The 18,223-nt window shown below is 39.5% G+C and overlaps 1 protein-coding gene across 1 annotated transcript; it reads left to right on the top strand.

Annotated features, from left to right (window-relative positions):
* Nucleotides 1-2,682: 2,682 nt before the first annotated feature.
* On the top strand, nucleotides 2,683-17,325 carry LOC307112333 (cytochrome P450 2C44-like; the record flags this gene model as incomplete). Its single annotated transcript, XM_079792934.1, has 9 exons — nucleotides 2,683-2,862; nucleotides 4,486-4,648; nucleotides 7,072-7,221; nucleotides 8,166-8,326; nucleotides 8,815-8,991; nucleotides 10,689-10,830; nucleotides 11,764-11,951; nucleotides 15,753-15,894; nucleotides 17,144-17,325. The coding sequence occupies 9 exons, from the start codon at nucleotides 2,683-2,685 to the stop codon at nucleotides 17,323-17,325; spliced, it is 1,485 nt and encodes a 494-aa protein (XP_079649060.1).
* Nucleotides 17,326-18,223: the final 898 nt, after the last annotated feature.

The raw sequence follows: 18,223 nt of genomic DNA, 5'->3' as shown, positions 1-18,223 counted from the left end.
ATCTCTGCTCCAAGAGTGAACAGTAATGTCAGCTATGGACTTAGCTGTGGGTTCATGGGTTGTAACAAATAACCACTCTGGTGCAGGATTTTGATGGTGGGGGTTGGGATATATGGGAACTCTATCTTCCACTCAGTTTTGCTGTGAATCTAAAACTATTCTAAAAACATAAGGTGTTAATAATAAAAGAAACAGTTTATTTTTTAATAAGTCCTTTCAAGATTTTTAAGCAAGGGAATGATATGTCTACGTTGTTTTAAATCTGCCCTTTCCCAACGTGTTTCCAGCATCTCACTGTATTTCTTCACCTGCTTTCGACATCCAAAGCGACATTAAAGTCCTAACTGTGTAAGCATTTCCAAGTCAATAATTTACCTCACTGTGAAATGTCTGCAGATGAATATCTGGAAACAACTTAGCAAAAGTATCAGTGGACAGGTTCCACAGAAGGTGCTGGAAGGAATACAGAAACGTTTCAGAGGCCCTTAAACTAATGACCTTTGCCTGAGTTCTTCCTGTTTAAACGCATCAGGGGCTGTGCTCCATACCAGCTCACAGCCCCAAAGCTAATGGATCCACTAATGCAGGCTAATAAGCAATTTTGTTCAACAGGAATAGTCTGTTATGAGAAATACAGAGATGGCTCTGAAATAAGTGGAACACAATAAAGTTTAAAAAACCATTTAATGAATTTTTGTGCTTAGTACATATTTAATGTTTGTAATAATAAGTAATAGAAAACCACAGTAGACTTCTTAGATTTTAGAAAAAGGTTTATTATAGTAAAAATTCCCCATAAAATAATGTATAAACATTATTGTTAATAGTAAGATTTACCTCAAAGAATAAATCAATAAGAGGATTAATGATCTTAAATGTAAATACAAATGAGATAACATTTTTCAAAAACCACCTTAGTGAATGTTTTTTTTTCTTTATTGTGATAAAATATACATGAAATTTACAATTTTAACAGTTTTAAGATGTACATGTCAGTGGTATTAAGAGCATTCACAATTTTTAACATATATTTTTATTGATTTCAGAGAGGAAGGAAGAGGGAGAGAGAGATAGAAACATCAATGATGAGAGAGAATAATTGATTGGCTGCCTCCTGCATGCCACACTGGGGATCAAGCCCGAAATCCAGGCATGTGCCCTTGACCAGAATCAAACCCGGGACCCTTCAGCCCAAAGGCTGATGCTCTATCCACTGAGCCAAACCTGCTAGGGCCATTCACAATTTTTTTTTAACCTTTATTATTTTTTTAAAATGTATTGATTTTAGAGAGGAAGGGAGAGAGAGAGAGAGAGAGAGAGAGAGAGAGAGAGAGAGAGAGAGAGAGAGAGAGAAAGAGAGAGATAGAAACATCAATAATGAGAGAGAATCATTGATTGGCTGCCTCCTGCACGTCCCCTACTGGGGATCAAGCTTGCAACCTAGGCATGTGCCCTTGGCCGGAATTGAACCTGGGACCCCTCAGTCCGCAGGCTGATGCTCTATCCATTGAGCCAAACCAGCTAGGGCCATTCACAATTTTTTATGAGAGCATCGTTGATCAGCTGCCTCCTGCGTGCCTCCTACTGGGGATTGAGCCCACAACCCAGGTATGTGAACTGGTTCATAGGTCAACGCTCAACCTTTGAGACACACTGGCCAGGCTCCAAAACTTTTTTAATCATTCCAAACAAACTCTGTACCCATTAAACACTGACACCCCATTTATTCCTCTCCTAGGCCCTAGCAACTTCTAGTCTACTTTCCATGTCCATGAACTTAATTTCTCTAAGTACTCCATATAAGTGTAATCATAAAATACTTGTACTTTGTGTCTGGCTTATTTCACTTAGTATCATGTCTTCAAGGTTCATTCATGCTGTAGCAAATATTAGAATTTCATCCCTTTTTATTTTTTTAAAATATATTTTTATTGATTTCAGAGAGGAAGGGAGAAGGGGAGAGAGAGAAACGTCAATGATGAGAGAGAATCATTGATCAGCTGTCTCCTATACACCCCCTACTGGGGATTGAGCCCACAACCCAGGCATGTGCCCCTGACTGGAATTGAACCTGGGACCCTTCAGTCCACAGGCCGAAGCTCTATCCACTGAGCCAAACCGGCTATGGGTCTTCATCCCTTTTTAAAAGTGACTAATATTTTATCGTATGTATATGTACTACCTTCTTTTTATTCATTCATCTGTTGATGGACGTAGTAGACTCTTAACTGATGAGAAACCTGATAAAAAAAGATGTTTGAGGAAGACGACTCTGACAGCTCTGTTTTTCCAAATCGGATCTCAGGATACATGATCTTTTTTTTTTTTCTTTTCAAATTTATCAATTTAATTATTTGAACAGTTTCAGAAAATTATAAAAAAATAAATGCAACTTTATAGTTAATAAACCATTCGTGCTGTAAGAAGAAACGTACATGCAATGAAGATGCTTAGAAAATCCAAAGTTGCAGATTTTGTTAATGAGAGGGAGAGGTCATGAGTCTTTCTTGATCTCAAGCTTCAGCAAAGTATATAAAGCCAAAATCAATTTCCAGGGGTTTTTTTGTTTGTTTGTTTGCTTGGTGTATTTTTTTCCAAATCCAAGAACTGCCAAGTCACACCCCTGCACAAGACTTTGCTTCCTAACAAGCATCGAACAGTTCCTCACGTCGAGTAGCTGAGATGGAGCTGCTGGGAATCACTACTCCTGTTTTTATTATTTTTGTCATTTGCCTGGTTTTCCTTTGGGTGTGGAAAGAAGGTCGCAAATGGGGACGGCTACCACCGGGCCCAACTCCCCTTCCCATCATTGGGAATCTGATGCAGCTAAACCTGAAGGACATCCCTGCATCTCTCTGCAAGGTAAGGGGGTTTCATTCTGGGGCGGCCATCTTCAGGAAAGGGGGTCATCTTCATCTTCCAGCTCTGCCCCTGAGACCACTGCAGGCAGGCTGGCTCTCCCACCTCAGTCTTTCTTAGTTTGACTCACCACCGAGGCACTTTGGGGGGTCTGCTTCGTATCACAAGACATACATCCTCTTTCTTTCTGGACTGGACACTTTCAAGCAGGGAGTGAGGTATGTTGACCAGAAATATAGGTTGGATTTTAGTGTATAAGAAAATTCTGCAATCAGAACTTACTTTAATTGAAAGGCTTCCAATCCCTTCAACATATAACACCGAAAGGCAAGCCCAGCAAATGTAAAAATGTGTCAAATGTCCTATATGATTATTATTGTTGCGTCTATTTTACACTAAATGATCTATAGGAGGTGTCGTGATCCTCACTCCCCTCCCCAAAATCTCGCTCTGATACAGCCCAGCTCTGCTACCCTGACTGACATTCATTCCTTGGCAAATATGAGAAAAGATTTTATCACCAGCAGTTCATTGTGCAAGAATATATTCTCCTGAACGGCCTAAATGTCTATTAATGGATAAATAAAGAAAATGTGGGGTATCTGTCATCTATCTTCTATCACCTATTCTGTCTCACACACATGGAATATTATTTAGCCTTAAAAGAAGGAAATTCTGCTATTTACAACATGGATGAACCTAGAAGACATTATCCTAAGTAATATATAAGACACAGAAAGACAAATACAGCATGATCTCACGCATGGGATCTAAAATAGTCAAACTTAGGGAAGTAGAGAGCAGAATGGTGTTTGAAAACCATACTCCCAATTTTTGTCTGGTTGTTTTTTGTTTTTTTAATTGTTTAAAGTATTACAAATAGTATTACATATGTCTCCTCCCGGCCTCTCCCACCCTCCGACTCATTCCCCTCCTCCCCCCGCCCCCCAGTGTCTGTGTCCATTGGTTATGCTCATTTGCATGCATACAAGTCCTTTGGTTGATCTCTTACCCCCCTTCCCCCTCCCATCCGCCAACCCTCCCCTGCCTTCCTACTGAAGTTTGATACTCTCTTTTTCTTCTTGGAAGGGGGGTAAGCAAGGGTAACCTAATGCTATCGTAAATATATAGGTTTCTTCCTTTTTCATACCTGCTTAGTGAGCTCCCCACAACTTCGTGTCCTGGCTGCTTCCTTCTCATCTTTAGTTGAACCTTAAATCTTACCTCCTCATAGATTCCTAACCTCTCTGTTTTATTAAGTTTTCCCATTATCATCCAACATAGTACACTCTATCACTTGCACAGAATTATGCTCAGTTTGTATTGCAAATATCGTTTGACAGTTTGCTGCCTGTCACTTTCACTAGACTCGAAATTCAGTGGGGACTCCTGGGCTGTACACAGTGTCTGACACAGCACAGGTGCTTAGTAAATATTTGCTTAATGGTTGCATATTATAAATGAAGGGAAGGGTGAATCCATGACTATACCCTGGGTTAAATTTCTAAAATGCAGTGGATGGGGCAAAGTCTAAGCTACATATAAATTATTACTTAATTTCTACCCAAGTCTCCTGTGGAGAGCTTTTGCAATAGTGTTTACACAACTGCTTGAATCTTTTTCCAGCTAGCCAAAGAGTACGGCCCTGTTTACACGTTGTATGTTGGATCCACGCCCACTGTGGTCTTACATGGATATGAGGCGGTGAAGGAAGCTCTCATCGATCAGGGTGATGAATTCCTTGGCAGAGGACCTATTCCAATTATTTCAGATTTCCAAAAAGGACATGGTATGTTTCAAATCCAAATGTGGGTTCATTTTCTTTAGCAAAAAATGACTAACAATAAGTGTCTGAACTACACCAAGCAACTGATTAGATACTACAATACTGCAGTGTAATTTTGAGTTAGTGCAAACTCCATAGGTTAAGGGCGTTATCCCCAAAAACACCAAGCTCACTTCAGCTGCTAGCCCCAAGTTCAGGGGTTCCCAGGTCATCCATACTTCTGACCAACTGGTGAAAAATTCAGGGGTTCCCATGACCACCTCCAGTTTGATAATCCTACCTAATAATAGACAAATATGCAAATTGACCACACCTTCGCTACGCCCACCAGCCAAGGCACGCCCACCAACCAATCATGACGAGTATGCAAATTACCCCAACAAAGATGGTGGCTAATTTGCATATCAAGACCGTGTAGAAAGAAGCCAAGAGCTGCAGAAGGGAGCAAAGCTGCGGAGAAGCAAGCAAGTCGGCGGGGGGGGGGGGGGGGGGGAGAAAAAGGGAGGAGCGGAGGCGGGGCCGGGGGAGAAGGGAAAAGCAGGAGTGCTGGCGGAGAAGGCGGGGCGGGGGACAAGGGAGGAGAGCAGGCAGGGCGGGGTAGAGTGCAGCAGGAAACCCTATTGCAGGATTTTTCCTGCAACGGGAACACTAGTTGGTAAAATAATTCACAGAACTCAGGAAGGTGCTAACTTGTAATTACAGTTTTATCATATGAAGGATGCACATGAAGAGACACAGAGGGCAAGGTCTGAGAGGGTCCCAAATGCAGAGCTTCTGTTTCTGTGTCCTCTCCCTAGAAATCAGAATGTTACCCATTGATGTGTTCACCAACCAGGAAGCTCACCTGAGCTTTGGTGTCCAGAGTTATTACATGGCCATGATGGATTGAGTCATTGATTACATGAGTGAACTCAATCTCTAGTTCTACTCCCTGAAAGTTGAGAGATCAGTTGATATCCTTTGGTTCAAAACCCCAACCTTCTAAATCCATCGTTGGTATTTCTGGCATAGCCAGCTTCATCTTTGTTTTTATTTTTATTGTGTAATACTTGATATATGTAAAGAAATATAGGTAATATATACCTCAAAACCACTTAAAATTATAAAATTGCAAGTCCCAGAGAAATGTAAACTTAATTCCATTAAAGAACAAAATTCAACTGAGTAAAGTTGAAGCTCTAATTGGTTTTATGAAGCTATTCATGTATTGGACAACATCCCATATATCAATGAGGAAGACCTCTGAGAGGTTGTACAAAATGGAAGGTTTTAATAGATGAGTGTAGGAGGGGAGTTAATAGCAAAAGGAAAGAAATAACTCTTTTTAGGACAGGTCGCCTATTTTTTTGGAGAAAGGGAATGGCAGGAGTTTTATCATGCAGATTACCTTACTGGAATAGATCAGGAAATTCTGTGCTGATTGGTTTAAAATTCCTCTCCTGGGAGAGGCTGAAACTGCAATCAGGTTATTAAGTTTTGGTTTAGTGACTGGCTTAGCAAAAGTGACTCCATTTCGGCCTGTATTTCTTTTATTAACAGTTCCCCCCTTTTGATCAAACTTCAGTCTGAGAGATACAGTCAAATTGTCAGTCATTAAGTGCCACTCTCCACTCCTGCTCTGTGGTTATGCGAGCTTTTATTGATCCTCTGTGTGATATTCACAGGTCATGAAGTTTTTGTTTAACCCGTGTGATACTCATAGGTCACATCTTCGGATTCATAATCCTTAAATAGGTGTTGGTGTGTGTTTTGATGTTCCAGTCTTAGTAGATCATTTGCTTAGATCAGTTAGCAGCAGCAAACGTGCATTGACTTTTGAGAGGACACAACATGCCGATGAAACTGATGGCACATTAGGAGAAATATGAAATTCAGACTAAGTAACAGGTTTTGAACAGAGGAAGAAATTAAAAAGCATTGGTATGGGACATACTGGGTTCCTTTGCTCCTTTCTTTCTTCTTATTCAGATGAGGCTAACATTCACTGTAGTAAATTCACTGAAGAATATGATCTTAAATCCCATATTGCTTTGCTTTGCTTATCCTCTCATAGAGAAAATCACAGCTAGAACTAAACCACAAGTTGGAGGAATATGAAGTATAAAAACAGACACTCAGGAAAGGAGTTTGTGAGAACACATGCCACTTTTGACCATTTTTAAGAAAACCAGACAGAGGGCTCTCCCACATTTGGGAATGTTTTCCACTGGCCAATGAGTCCCCTGCCCCATTCCATCATCTCTGCCCCCTGTTGACCAGAGCATGGGTTCTCTTTTCTTTGTGACCAATATTTCACCCAAACCCCGAATAGGTTGTGCTTTTCAACTGCCATTTGCTGAATCCCTGCTAAGGGCACTGGAAAGAGATCAGCTTTAAGGAAAATCCCACTCTGTGACACCCACGTTCCTGCCCCTTGCTTTTCCTAGGAATCCTTTTCAGTAATGGAGAGACGTGGAAGCAAATGCGACGCTTCTCCCTCATGACCCTGAGGAACTTCGGGATGGGGAAGAGGAGCATCGAGGAGAGGGTCCAGGAGGAAGCCCAGTACCTGGTGGAGGAGCTCAGAAAAACAGAGGGTGAATTCCACTGATCAACCCTTCGGGGGCAAGAGGACTTCCTGCACACACTGCCCCCAGGCAGAGCTCCTCCTTTGGGAATCACTCCGTGGTCCACAGCCTGCTCTATTTAATAGGGAGCTGGCTAGGAAAAAGGGGTGGGAAGAAGGTGATACAGAGCTTTTAGTTAGGACTCTCACGACCTTTAGTTTGGACTCATTTCCCAACTTCAGCACTTACTGGATATGTAAATTTGGACAAGTTTCTTAACTTTTCTAAGATGCACTTTCCACATCTGAAAAATGGAGCTAAAAAAGTCAAACCTCCAAATGAGACTTAAATAATGTAGTTTGCAGGACAATTACACAGTATCCAGCATGTAAATGCTCCATAATATCACTTGTTGCTCTTATGATTATTAAAGTACTGTATTTATCTACCTAATAAAAAAGTAACATGCTAATTGACCGTACCTTTGTGATGCCCACCAGCCAATCAGGAGTGAGTATGCAAATTAACCCAACAAAGATGGCAGGTTAATTTGCATACACAGGCACCAAGCAGCTGGGGGCGGGATGCTTGCATCGTTGCCATGGTGACAACACAGGCATTCTGCACCACCCCAGCTGCTCTGGGCCTCTAGGCAGCATGGGAATGCGGAAAGGCAGCTCCGGACCAGAGCAGAAAGGCGGCTCCGGCCAGAGTGAAAGCTGTGCCAGCAGCCAAGGGAAGGAAGGCCCATTCTTACACAAATCTTCGTGCATCGGGCCTCTAGTATAATAATATAATCGATAGTATTAGTAGCCTAGTGTAATACTATCTAGTATCAGCATTATTAGAAGGTGTTTACATCCTAATTTGGGGAAGTTTAGAGGAAATACATCCTGTGTATAAATCTGAGCAGGAAGAAGGTACTGTTCTTGATGAAAATCCTAACGTTAAGAGTTGTTTGTTTCTTATGTCAGCTCAGCCCTTTGACCCTACTTTCATCCTTTCACTTGCTCCCTGCAATGTCATCTGCTCCACCCTCTTCAACGAGCGTTTCCAGTATGACGATGAGAAGTTACTTTACCTGATGAGTTTGTTAAATGAAAATTCTAAGAAATTAAGCTCTCCATGGATCCAGGTAAGGCTGAGGCTGCATCTGTACTTGTGGTTGACCTCATTGGTCCAGGCTATGAGCTCACCTATTCCAGGAACAAGTGTTGATGTCAGCATTCATTGTCACCTTCCCTCCACGTATGTCAAGTGAATGAGTGCGATGGCAGTTAACCCAGCACCATTGGACGTTTGCCCTCTGCTTGCCTCTATGGCTTTACCCACACAAAAGGGGACAGATAAAACATCCTCAGTTGCCTGTGTTTCTTTTAAGGGCCTTGTGCCCATTTTCTCCTGTATGAGTCAGGGGTTGGCCAAAGCTGGGATGAGCAAGGAGATGGGCAGGGGCCGCTCTCCTGTATGTAGTGATTGTCCTCCCTTCTCTTCTGCTTGGAAGTTGGAGGAAGGGATTCCGTCTGGCCAGACCACAGAGAGGGTTAGGCAGTCCATTCAGGAGCTCTGCTTCCTCTTAACAAACTGAATTTCCAGTGTATTTCCCCCTTCCCCCATTTTCAGATGTACAATCTGTGGCCAAAACTCATAAAGCATCTCCCTGGAGAGCACAGATCATTTTCCAAAAGGATGACAAATGTTAAAAATTTCATTCTGAAAAAAGTGAAGGAGCATCAGGAGTCCCTGGATCAGAATAACCCTCGAGACTACATCGATTGTTTCCTCAGCAAGATGGAGCAGGTACTGTATGCGCTGTCTCTCTCCAACACCGTATCTTACCCTCCCATGGGAGTGCATGAGAACACGGTCACACCATGGAGGTAATTCTTGATTTTTATGGCAATGTGGCACACTATTATCAGTACTAATAGAACTTCTTCTCCACGTCTATTTTCCTGTAAGATAACTATCAATAGAAGTTTTTTTGAAGTGTTTCTGCTTTCCTATAAGTTTTGTTTCATTCTGTTTTAAATTAAGTTAATATTAAATTTCTATAATCTTATTGCATAATAGATTTGGCTTATGCTAAGAATTAAATAAAACAGTGGAATTCATCCTAGTTAGTGAAATTATAGTTAGAACATAAATAAAATGTATGTTAACATTTCCATTTTCTCCCTAACTCTCTTCATCAGCAAAGACTTTTAAAAACCAATTGAACTGTCCTGGCTGGTATTGCTCAGTTGATTGAACAGTGTCCCATGCACTGAAGGGTTGCTGGTTGGATTCCTGGCGCATGCCCAGGTTTCAGGCTCGATCCCTGGTCAGGCTCAATGTTTTGCTCTCATGTCAATGTTTTCCTCTCTCTCCCCCTTCCTCTCTCTCTAAAAATCATTAAAAATGTTTAAAACAACAATAACAACAAAAATGAACTGAACTTTCTCTTGTGAGGGACTTTTACATACTCAATATTCTTGATTCCAGGTAAAGACACCAAGGACTATAGGTAGGAAACGACAATGTACCTAAAATTTTAGATTTCCACATGCAGAAATAATTCCATTTTGAAATGAATAGAAGGGATGTAGTATAAAGAAACTGAGTGAAGAAAAACTTGACTCAGAGTTTTAAAAATAAAGCGAATTTAAAAACAAGTACTCTAGTACTTTCCTCAAATTTAAAAACCAATGGTATTAAAATCATCAGCAATGAAAATAATTTAAATATATAGGAATACAGAAATTTTATTAACTAGTGTAACAGCATTAAACATTCAAATGTTCAGTGCCCGTTTTTATGCCAGGTGTGCGGGATACATCCACGAAGACTTAATCCCTATTATTTTTACTAGAATCATTTTAAAATAGGAAGCTCACTCACTATTTTTAAGTTCTGGATCAATTTATTGTCTATACACTTTGTAGACCCCATGTAAAAAATTACAAGTAAAAATGTCTTACAAGTACAGTCTTCATATTAGAAATGCCATTATAATGATGAATGACATATGGGAGAAGGTGGAGCTGAGAGCATCTAAGTCAGTGTAAGTGAAGGAAACAGACCAGTTATAAATCAGTGCTTTCTCTACATTGTGTTTGCATAGAGTGTATCATCTGGTCTTTTTCATTAAATATAATAAAAGAAGATACCGTTCACTGAGTATTTGTATATATGAGGCTTCCACCCATTAATTAACTCTTTTCATCTTTATAATAAGCCTATGGAGCATGTTCTATTTTATTTTTTAATCTCTATTTCACAGATGATGAAACTGCGTAGAGAGTAAAGTAACTTGCCCAAGGCGCACATCTGTTCATTGACTAAGCTGGGATTGAACCTTGGAGTTTTGATCCACAACTGACTTTTTTCTTTTTCTATCCACTACATGACAGTGCACAAAGTGAAGCCTATTACTAGTAAAGGGGTGTGATTATGGAGCTCTGATAAGTCATTGCCTTCTTTTTAACTCCTATAACCATTAACTCTACCATCTACAGGAGAAACACAACCCCATGTCTGAATTTGACTTGGAGAACTTGGCAATCTGTGGATCCAACTTGTTTGTGGCAGGAACAGAGACCACCAGTTCCACCATGAGATACGGGCTCCTGCTCCTCATGAAACATCCAGAGGTGGAAGGTACAGCCAACATTTCAGGGATCAGGGCACTGGGCGGGGGTGGGAAGATACTGCTGACAGCGACTGCTTCACTTTCTCTGGGCTGCCTTTAGAGCACCATGCAAATGGCCATGTATGTGGTTTTGCTTTTGTAGATTAGAACTCTGCTGATAAGAAAGAAGCACCTTTAAGAACTGAAAGGCTGTTGTTTAAATTGGAAGCAGAGGAACTTCTGAATCCTGAGTCTTATATATGAGGTGCAATGCCGAAGAGTAAGCCCTGTTTAGATGAGGGACCAATGCCGATGCTCTTCCTAGGCCTGTCAATACCTGGCTGTGTGACCTCAAACAAGTCATTTAATCTTTCAGGCCCCTGTCTTCCAACTTGAAAATGGACCCTATTTCAAAAGGGTTTTTTTTAGCTGTGCTATAACAACATTCAAAAATGAGATTTTGGTAGGTTCGTTTTCTCAAGCGCATTTCAGAGCACAGGCCTTATGAGCCAGTGTTTATACTGCTCAACAAAATGGTATTTACCACCCCCCAGAACTTGAAGGAGACTGGATGAAGGTGGCAAAGGAGAAGCTCCCACTAGAGTGAGGATCAAACATTTCCCCCTACAGCTGCTTTGCCAGGAAACATGGGCTAAGCCATAATCCCTGCTACAAAGGTCCTTGCCTCACCTGTACATAAGAGCAAACCAATGAAGCCAGGAGGCTGAGGACCTAGTGAATCCGGCCTTTATGTTTCCTTCAGCAAGTCTCTGGCATTTACAGCAAAATAGAAAAGAGAAATTCCACCAGGAGCAGAGCAATGGGCTGTGTAACAACAAGTCTTTGACATTGGGAACCTTTTCTAGGCCATGTTCTGTTGCACATGGCAAGCATTTCGGGTAATTTCCAGGTACCCAGGGAACACATCGCTTGAGTGGCATTCATGATTCATGTCTCTGCAGCCAAAGTTCATGAAGAAATTGACAGTGTGATTGGACGAAACCAGAAGCCCTCCTTGAAGGACAAGATGAAGATGCCTTACACAGAGGCTGTGTTGAATGAGATACAAAGATACATCTCCCTCCTTCCTTCTAATTTACCACATGCCGTGACTAAGGACACGAAATTCAGACAATATGTCATCCCCAAGGTTAGATGTGTCTGGGAGAACGGACCGGGACAGAAGGGGTGGTCCGGTCCCTCAGTGGGCCTGTGAGAGGCTCTCAGTTCCATTGCAGGAAGAGAGGCAGTCGTGTGTAATGGAAAACACACAAGTCCGAGTCAGATGGCCTTGGTTTGAAACCTGTCACTGCCACGCAGTACGCCCTCAGGTCCGTCTGCAGCTCGGTGCCCTGTCTCTGCCTCCTAGGACGGGGGAGGCTGACCTGGGCTTCCACGGCCCCCCCCTCCTGCTCTCATATAGAATGCATTCTGGGAGCAGTGATTTCCATTAGCGAGAATCTTACGGGAACTGAAACCTGATTTTTCAGGGTAGATTATAAACAGGGGGAAGTGGAAAATGTGTCTGTAGCTCTAAGGTAATTAAGCCAGTGTCCATCTTCTTTCACCCAAATGTTCTCTTCCCAGAACTTTATGTATAGGACATTGGAGATATTGCTGCTCTTGACGGTTAACATTTGTAGAACACTTAGCACTTACCAAAACGTACATGCTCACTAGGGATGTAGTCAGTCTCCTGTAAGTGATTAGGGGCTTAGGTTTTACATTTAAATAGTTCCAGAGCATAGAAGAGGAAGAAAAGGTGCCAACCTGATCAAGATATTGCAAAACAGAATAAAAATACTACAAAACAGCCACCAATCTTACTTAAAAGTATCAATGCAAAAGTATATTAGTACATTAAGTCTAGCATCACGTTACAAACCCCACATCACCAACAAATTGAGATCCTTAAGCACACAGGAATGGTCTAACACCAGGAAATCTAGTTTAATAAAATTCACCATATAAATAAAATTTAGGTGAAAAATCATACGATAATCTCATTTGTACAGAAAATGCTTTTGGTAATATTCAATGGCCATTTTAATTAAAAATTATTTTCAAATTACAATTGACAATATTATATTAGTTTCAGTCATTAGTGTAGTGGTTAGACATTTGTATAACTTACAGAGTGGCCCCTCTGATAAGTCTAGTACCCACCTGGGACCATACATAGTTATTACAATTTTATTGACTATATCCCCTATGCTATACTTTACATCCCTGTGACTATTTTATAACTGCCTATTTGTACTTCATTTTTGTTTTTTAACCCTTAATAAAGTAGGAATAGATGAACATCTCTTTAGCCAGAAAAAAACCTATTTCCCAATCATGCTTATTGATGAAAGATGAAAAGCATTCCTAAGTAGGAATAAAGCAAGGCTATTTACCATTACTAATATTATGCAAGTAGAATTAGAAAAAAATAGTGAGATAAAACATTTAAAAGAAAGAAGCAACTTAGTAAATGATATAATTATACCTGGAAATAAAAAAAAATTAGCCAAAGCACAATTGCAAAAACAGAATTATTCAGTGGTTAGGTACAAATTTATTATTTAAAAAATCAATTTCCACCTATATAAGATAAAAGTGATTTTAAAAATATAATGAAGATAAGTTTTCATTAATAAAAACAATGATAAAATATTTAGGAATAAACTGAACAAAAAAATTCAAGATCTATAAAAATAAAACTGAAATGTTAATGAGAGATATAAAATGTTTGAATAAATTACAAGATTTATTCTGTATTTGGGTAAAAAAATAGCAGTTATCCCTAAATAAAAAAATCTATACATTTATGAGATCTCAATGAAAATATCAACCAGATTTTCTTGGAACTAAGCTAGCAGATCCTAAATTTGATATGGAAGATAAAAAAATAAAACATAATCAGGGATAGGTCCTACCAAATGTTAGAATGTAATACAATGTCACAGTTATTAAAGCAGTGTAATATACCTTCTTGAAAAGACAGATCAAATGAATACTAGTAAAGTCTAGAAATAAACTTAAGTATACATGAAAACTTTGTACTTGATAAAGGTGTCTTCCCCTTAGAGAGAAAATATGGAATATTCAACAGAGGTTGGAAAACTCTTGGGGGAGTTGGAAAATAATAATAACAGATCCCTGCCTCATATCTTACATGAAACTTTATTCTTGGTGGCTCAAATATACACACTTAGAATATTAAACTGTAGAAGTACTAGGAATAAAAGCAATGACTTTTTTTTGAGAATTTCAGAGTTCTGAAAGACTTCAAACATTGACTCCCAACACCCAAAAGGAGAGGAATAAGAGGGCCCTGTATTTAAAAATCGGTAAATTTGGCTATATGCAAATAAGAAAAATCTGCCTGGAAAAATAAACTAAGTTAAAGGGTAAATGACAAACTGAGAGGAAATTTTGCATGGTTCATAAGAGGAAAGGACTAATTACTGGAAAATAAAATGAATTCCTACAGTCAGTTTGAACAAACCCAAAAACCAACAGATGCAGAACAAGAAAAACAAAATTAAAATTTGAGTAAAAATAGTTACAAATGATTTTTAAATGTGTAAAAATATGCTCACACAATGAAATATAATAAAAATAATAATTCTAAAGAAAATTCTTTTAACTTATCATAATATGTTGGCAGGGTGTAAAAGAGCATATAGTTTTGCTAGTGGTATAAATTGGTATAACCTCTATGGAAGACAATGTGGTAATATCTATTAAAATTCAAAACATACATACAACTTGAAGAGTAGTTCCACTTCTAGGAAATTATCCTTTGTGTATTTTCTATAAAATAAGAATATTTACTACAGCAATATTTGTGATATTTGAAGATTGGAAAACCCCCAAATGTTCATTTACAAAGGACTTTAAAACTTCCTTTATTTCTATAAAGTACTAAGCAAGCTGCAGCACACTATAGGATACTACTATTTGTGTGAAAATAGTGGAGGATATATGTATATGAGTGTCCTTTTTTTTTTAAATCCATAAGATATCTCCCAAAGGATATATCATAAAATGGTAACAGTAATTACACCAAGAAGAAAACCAGGGGACTTGAGTATAAGAAGAGAGACTTATTTTTACTTTATACCCTTTTGTACATATTTTGGGGGTATTCTATTCCATGTGCATGTACTAGTATTGCCTCTCCAATAACCCTAAAATTATGTTTAAGGATATAGAAAATAAAGTGAAAATGGAAAAAAGGCAGCGTTCACTTAAACAGGTGCTTATGATCAGATAGAACTTGGACAAATTCTAAGTATGCCACTTGCTAAAAGTGTAACCTTAAGGAAGTTATTTTTCCTCTCTGAATCTCGATTTCCTCACTTATACACTGGGAACAAGAGGAGAGCCTGCTGGATACAGTTGCAGTGAGAATTAAATACACTTTATAAACAGCTAGCTAAGCACAGTGGTAGCTTTTAATATTATTTTGTCATGTAAGCCTCACAGAAATCTGTAGACGAGGAGGGAAGCCTGTGTTTTCGTTACCTCACCCCATTTTTCAAATGAGGGACGTGGAGTCTGACTCAGTAGATTCAAGTTTTCATATCCCACTTTCTTCCATTCACACCTGAGTTCAGAAAGGAACAAATTGTAGAAAAGTAGACTCTTGGGATTTGAGGCAGCAATTCCAGTAAATGTCATGTCTAGACAATGTGGGTGTCAAACCCCCATTTACCAACAATAACGGGTTATCTCACATTGATCACAGCATCACGCTTCCCAAAGAGAATTATCTTATTACTCAATAAGTATTGTATGATAACAGCATGTATAAAATAACAATAACTCAAGACAGTCACTCACCAGGCAAGCTTAAGAGTGCTCAGTCCTATTCAATCCACTAATTAAGAGTGTTAGCCTTTCTGATGAATCAAGGATAGGCACGATAAAGTACAACTCCTCTCTCTTTTCTTGGTTCCAGGGCACCACGGTATTGCCATTATTGTCTTCCGTCTTGTTGGACTGCAAGGAGTTCCCCAATCCAGAGAAGTTTGACCCAGGCCATTTTTTGGATAAAAATGGCAGGCTCAGGAAAACAGATTACTTCATACCCTTTTCCCTTGGTAAATACAAATAAATCCATCCAAACCATACACATGCACATTTTGGACAACTTTTTAGCTTCACTGAGATTTGGGCATAACTAAGTAATCCCTGGATGATAGCAAGATTGATCATGTGAAACCGTTACAGTTTCTGATGTAACTGTATGGAGCCACTTTAGTCTGTACACCGGGAGGATTAGGGAAGTCACCCAGGGACTGTTTTGTTGTTGGGTGACTGAGTATAATGCCAGTTTTTAAAGAAACCAAAGTCAGTCGAGCCAATTCAAATGTCACATGTTACCAGGTGACAAAGGGACCTGCTTTTGCAGACTCTTATCTGTTGGTTTCCCCTTTGTAATATTGACTTTTCCAAAACAAATGTACAAGTTTTTTTCTTCTTTTAAAATTATTAATGATTATTAACTTTCTGATTCTTAGAGCCAGAGGCCATCAAAGAGACTTGGCGACTTCATATTTTTTCTTCCCCTCTGAAACCTGAGCCCCACATTACCCTTGCCTCTTTTCAAGAGCTGGTTGGCTCCCAGTTACTATTTCCCATAAGGTTATAAAGACAATTCAGGATTGGTCAGCACATATTTTTTTTCCTTATCTTATTCAATCATTTGCTAAGTATTTAAAAGATAACAGTGAAGATGTTTTGTTTCTAATTACAGTGATAAAAAGTGTTCAACATAAAAGATGGAAAATGCAGAAAAGCAAAAAAAGATAAGGAAATAAAAATTATTTGCCATTTCACTCTACAGAGATAACCACTGTTGTCTAAATATACATAATAGATGTATATTTAAAAAATAAAATTTGGTTCATTCTGTACAATCTTTGATCATTTATTTTCACTTAGTTTGTTGTGATAAAAGACAGACTGTGGTGTTAAATAATCTTCCACATCAACATACTTAGGTCTCATTGTGTGAAATGCAGAAGGATTTATTCCATTAGTTCGTATAGGTGGATATACAGTTTTCATCTGACTCATCTATATCATAAATACCAATGCAAGTGACATCCTAATAGATGCATCTCTCATTCCTATGGCTAAATACCCAGAAGGAGGACCACCCAACTAAAGAGGGAACATTTCTTGAGAGAATTTTGATATATACTGACAAAGAATTGGCTTTCAGCAGTTGATAAAGTTCCCTTTTCTGACCAGTGTTTTCCATGGCTCTTAGGGGCATGTTGTATTTGAATATGCGCTATTGGATTTGAATCTGGGTGAACTAATGGGAATGTTTCCTCCTTCCAGGAAAACGGGCCTGTGTTGGCGAGGGCCTGGCCCGCGTGGAGCTGTTCCTCTTCCTCACCACCATTCTGCAAAACTTTTCCCTGAAGCCCCTGGTGGAGCCCAGGGAACTAGAGACCAAACCCCTGGTTACTGGGCTTCTCAACGTTCCCCCACCTTTCAAGCTGCGCCTTCTTCCTAGATGAACGAACTTCTCTCTCTTAACAATTTGACTCAAAGTAATTGCTTTTCCTCTCACTCCCCAATAGTCTTTCTCTTCGTTTTAAATTCTGTGTAGGACAGAAACACTACTCACTAAAATCCTGATGGACATTTGTTTAAATCTACAAATCCCTTGACAAAAAGGAGCTGGGTCCTAAAAACTCCAAGGGCACAAACGCGGTGTTCATACCCTGTACAGTTCTTGGCAAACCACGCTTCAGCAGAACCAAGACCAGGCCCACACAAGGCCTTCGTCGGGGATAATTAGCAATATAGTAGAGCCTTCACTCTTTCTGTGGCTTTGGACATATGCTGATTTTCTGTTGTTTTTCAAAACAGGGACATTAATATAATAGCCTATGTGTGTGATTTCTATTTCCAATTGAAAGCATGTGTAGGATTTGTACCACATTCACAAAATAAATCCTTACTTCCACAATATATTTTCTCTGTATGTTTGGCTTTATTTCAAGTCTCAAAAATTTCTTTCCGTGAGTGATGGCTCTCCACAGTTAGGATAAGATAAATAGATGAAATTAAACGATAACCTATCACAAATCTCTCCCTGCCCCACCCTCATCTATTTGATGGGACTCAAAGAGTCTTCTTTCATTTTTTTAGAAATATTTTTATTGATTTCAGAGAGGAAGGGAGAGGGATAGAAACATCAATGATGAGAGAGAATCATTGATCGGCTGCCTCCTGCACGCCCCCTACTGGGGATTGAGCCTTCAACCCAGACATGTGCCCTGACTAGCAATCAAACTGTGATTTCTTGGTTCAGAGGTTGATGCTTAACCACTGAGCCACACTGGCCAGGATCAAAGAGCCTTCTTGCATAAGAAGTCAAATTATGCATAGCCATCCTATTCAGAAAGGGGT

This window comes from Cnephaeus nilssonii, assembly GCF_951640355.1.
Source record: "Cnephaeus nilssonii genome assembly, chromosome: 16".
In the NCBI taxonomy this organism is placed as follows: Eukaryota; Metazoa; Chordata; class Mammalia; order Chiroptera; family Vespertilionidae; genus Cnephaeus; species Cnephaeus nilssonii.
The sequence above is the reverse complement of the archived record's forward strand: the minus strand, read 5'-3'. Positions and strand labels throughout refer to the sequence as shown.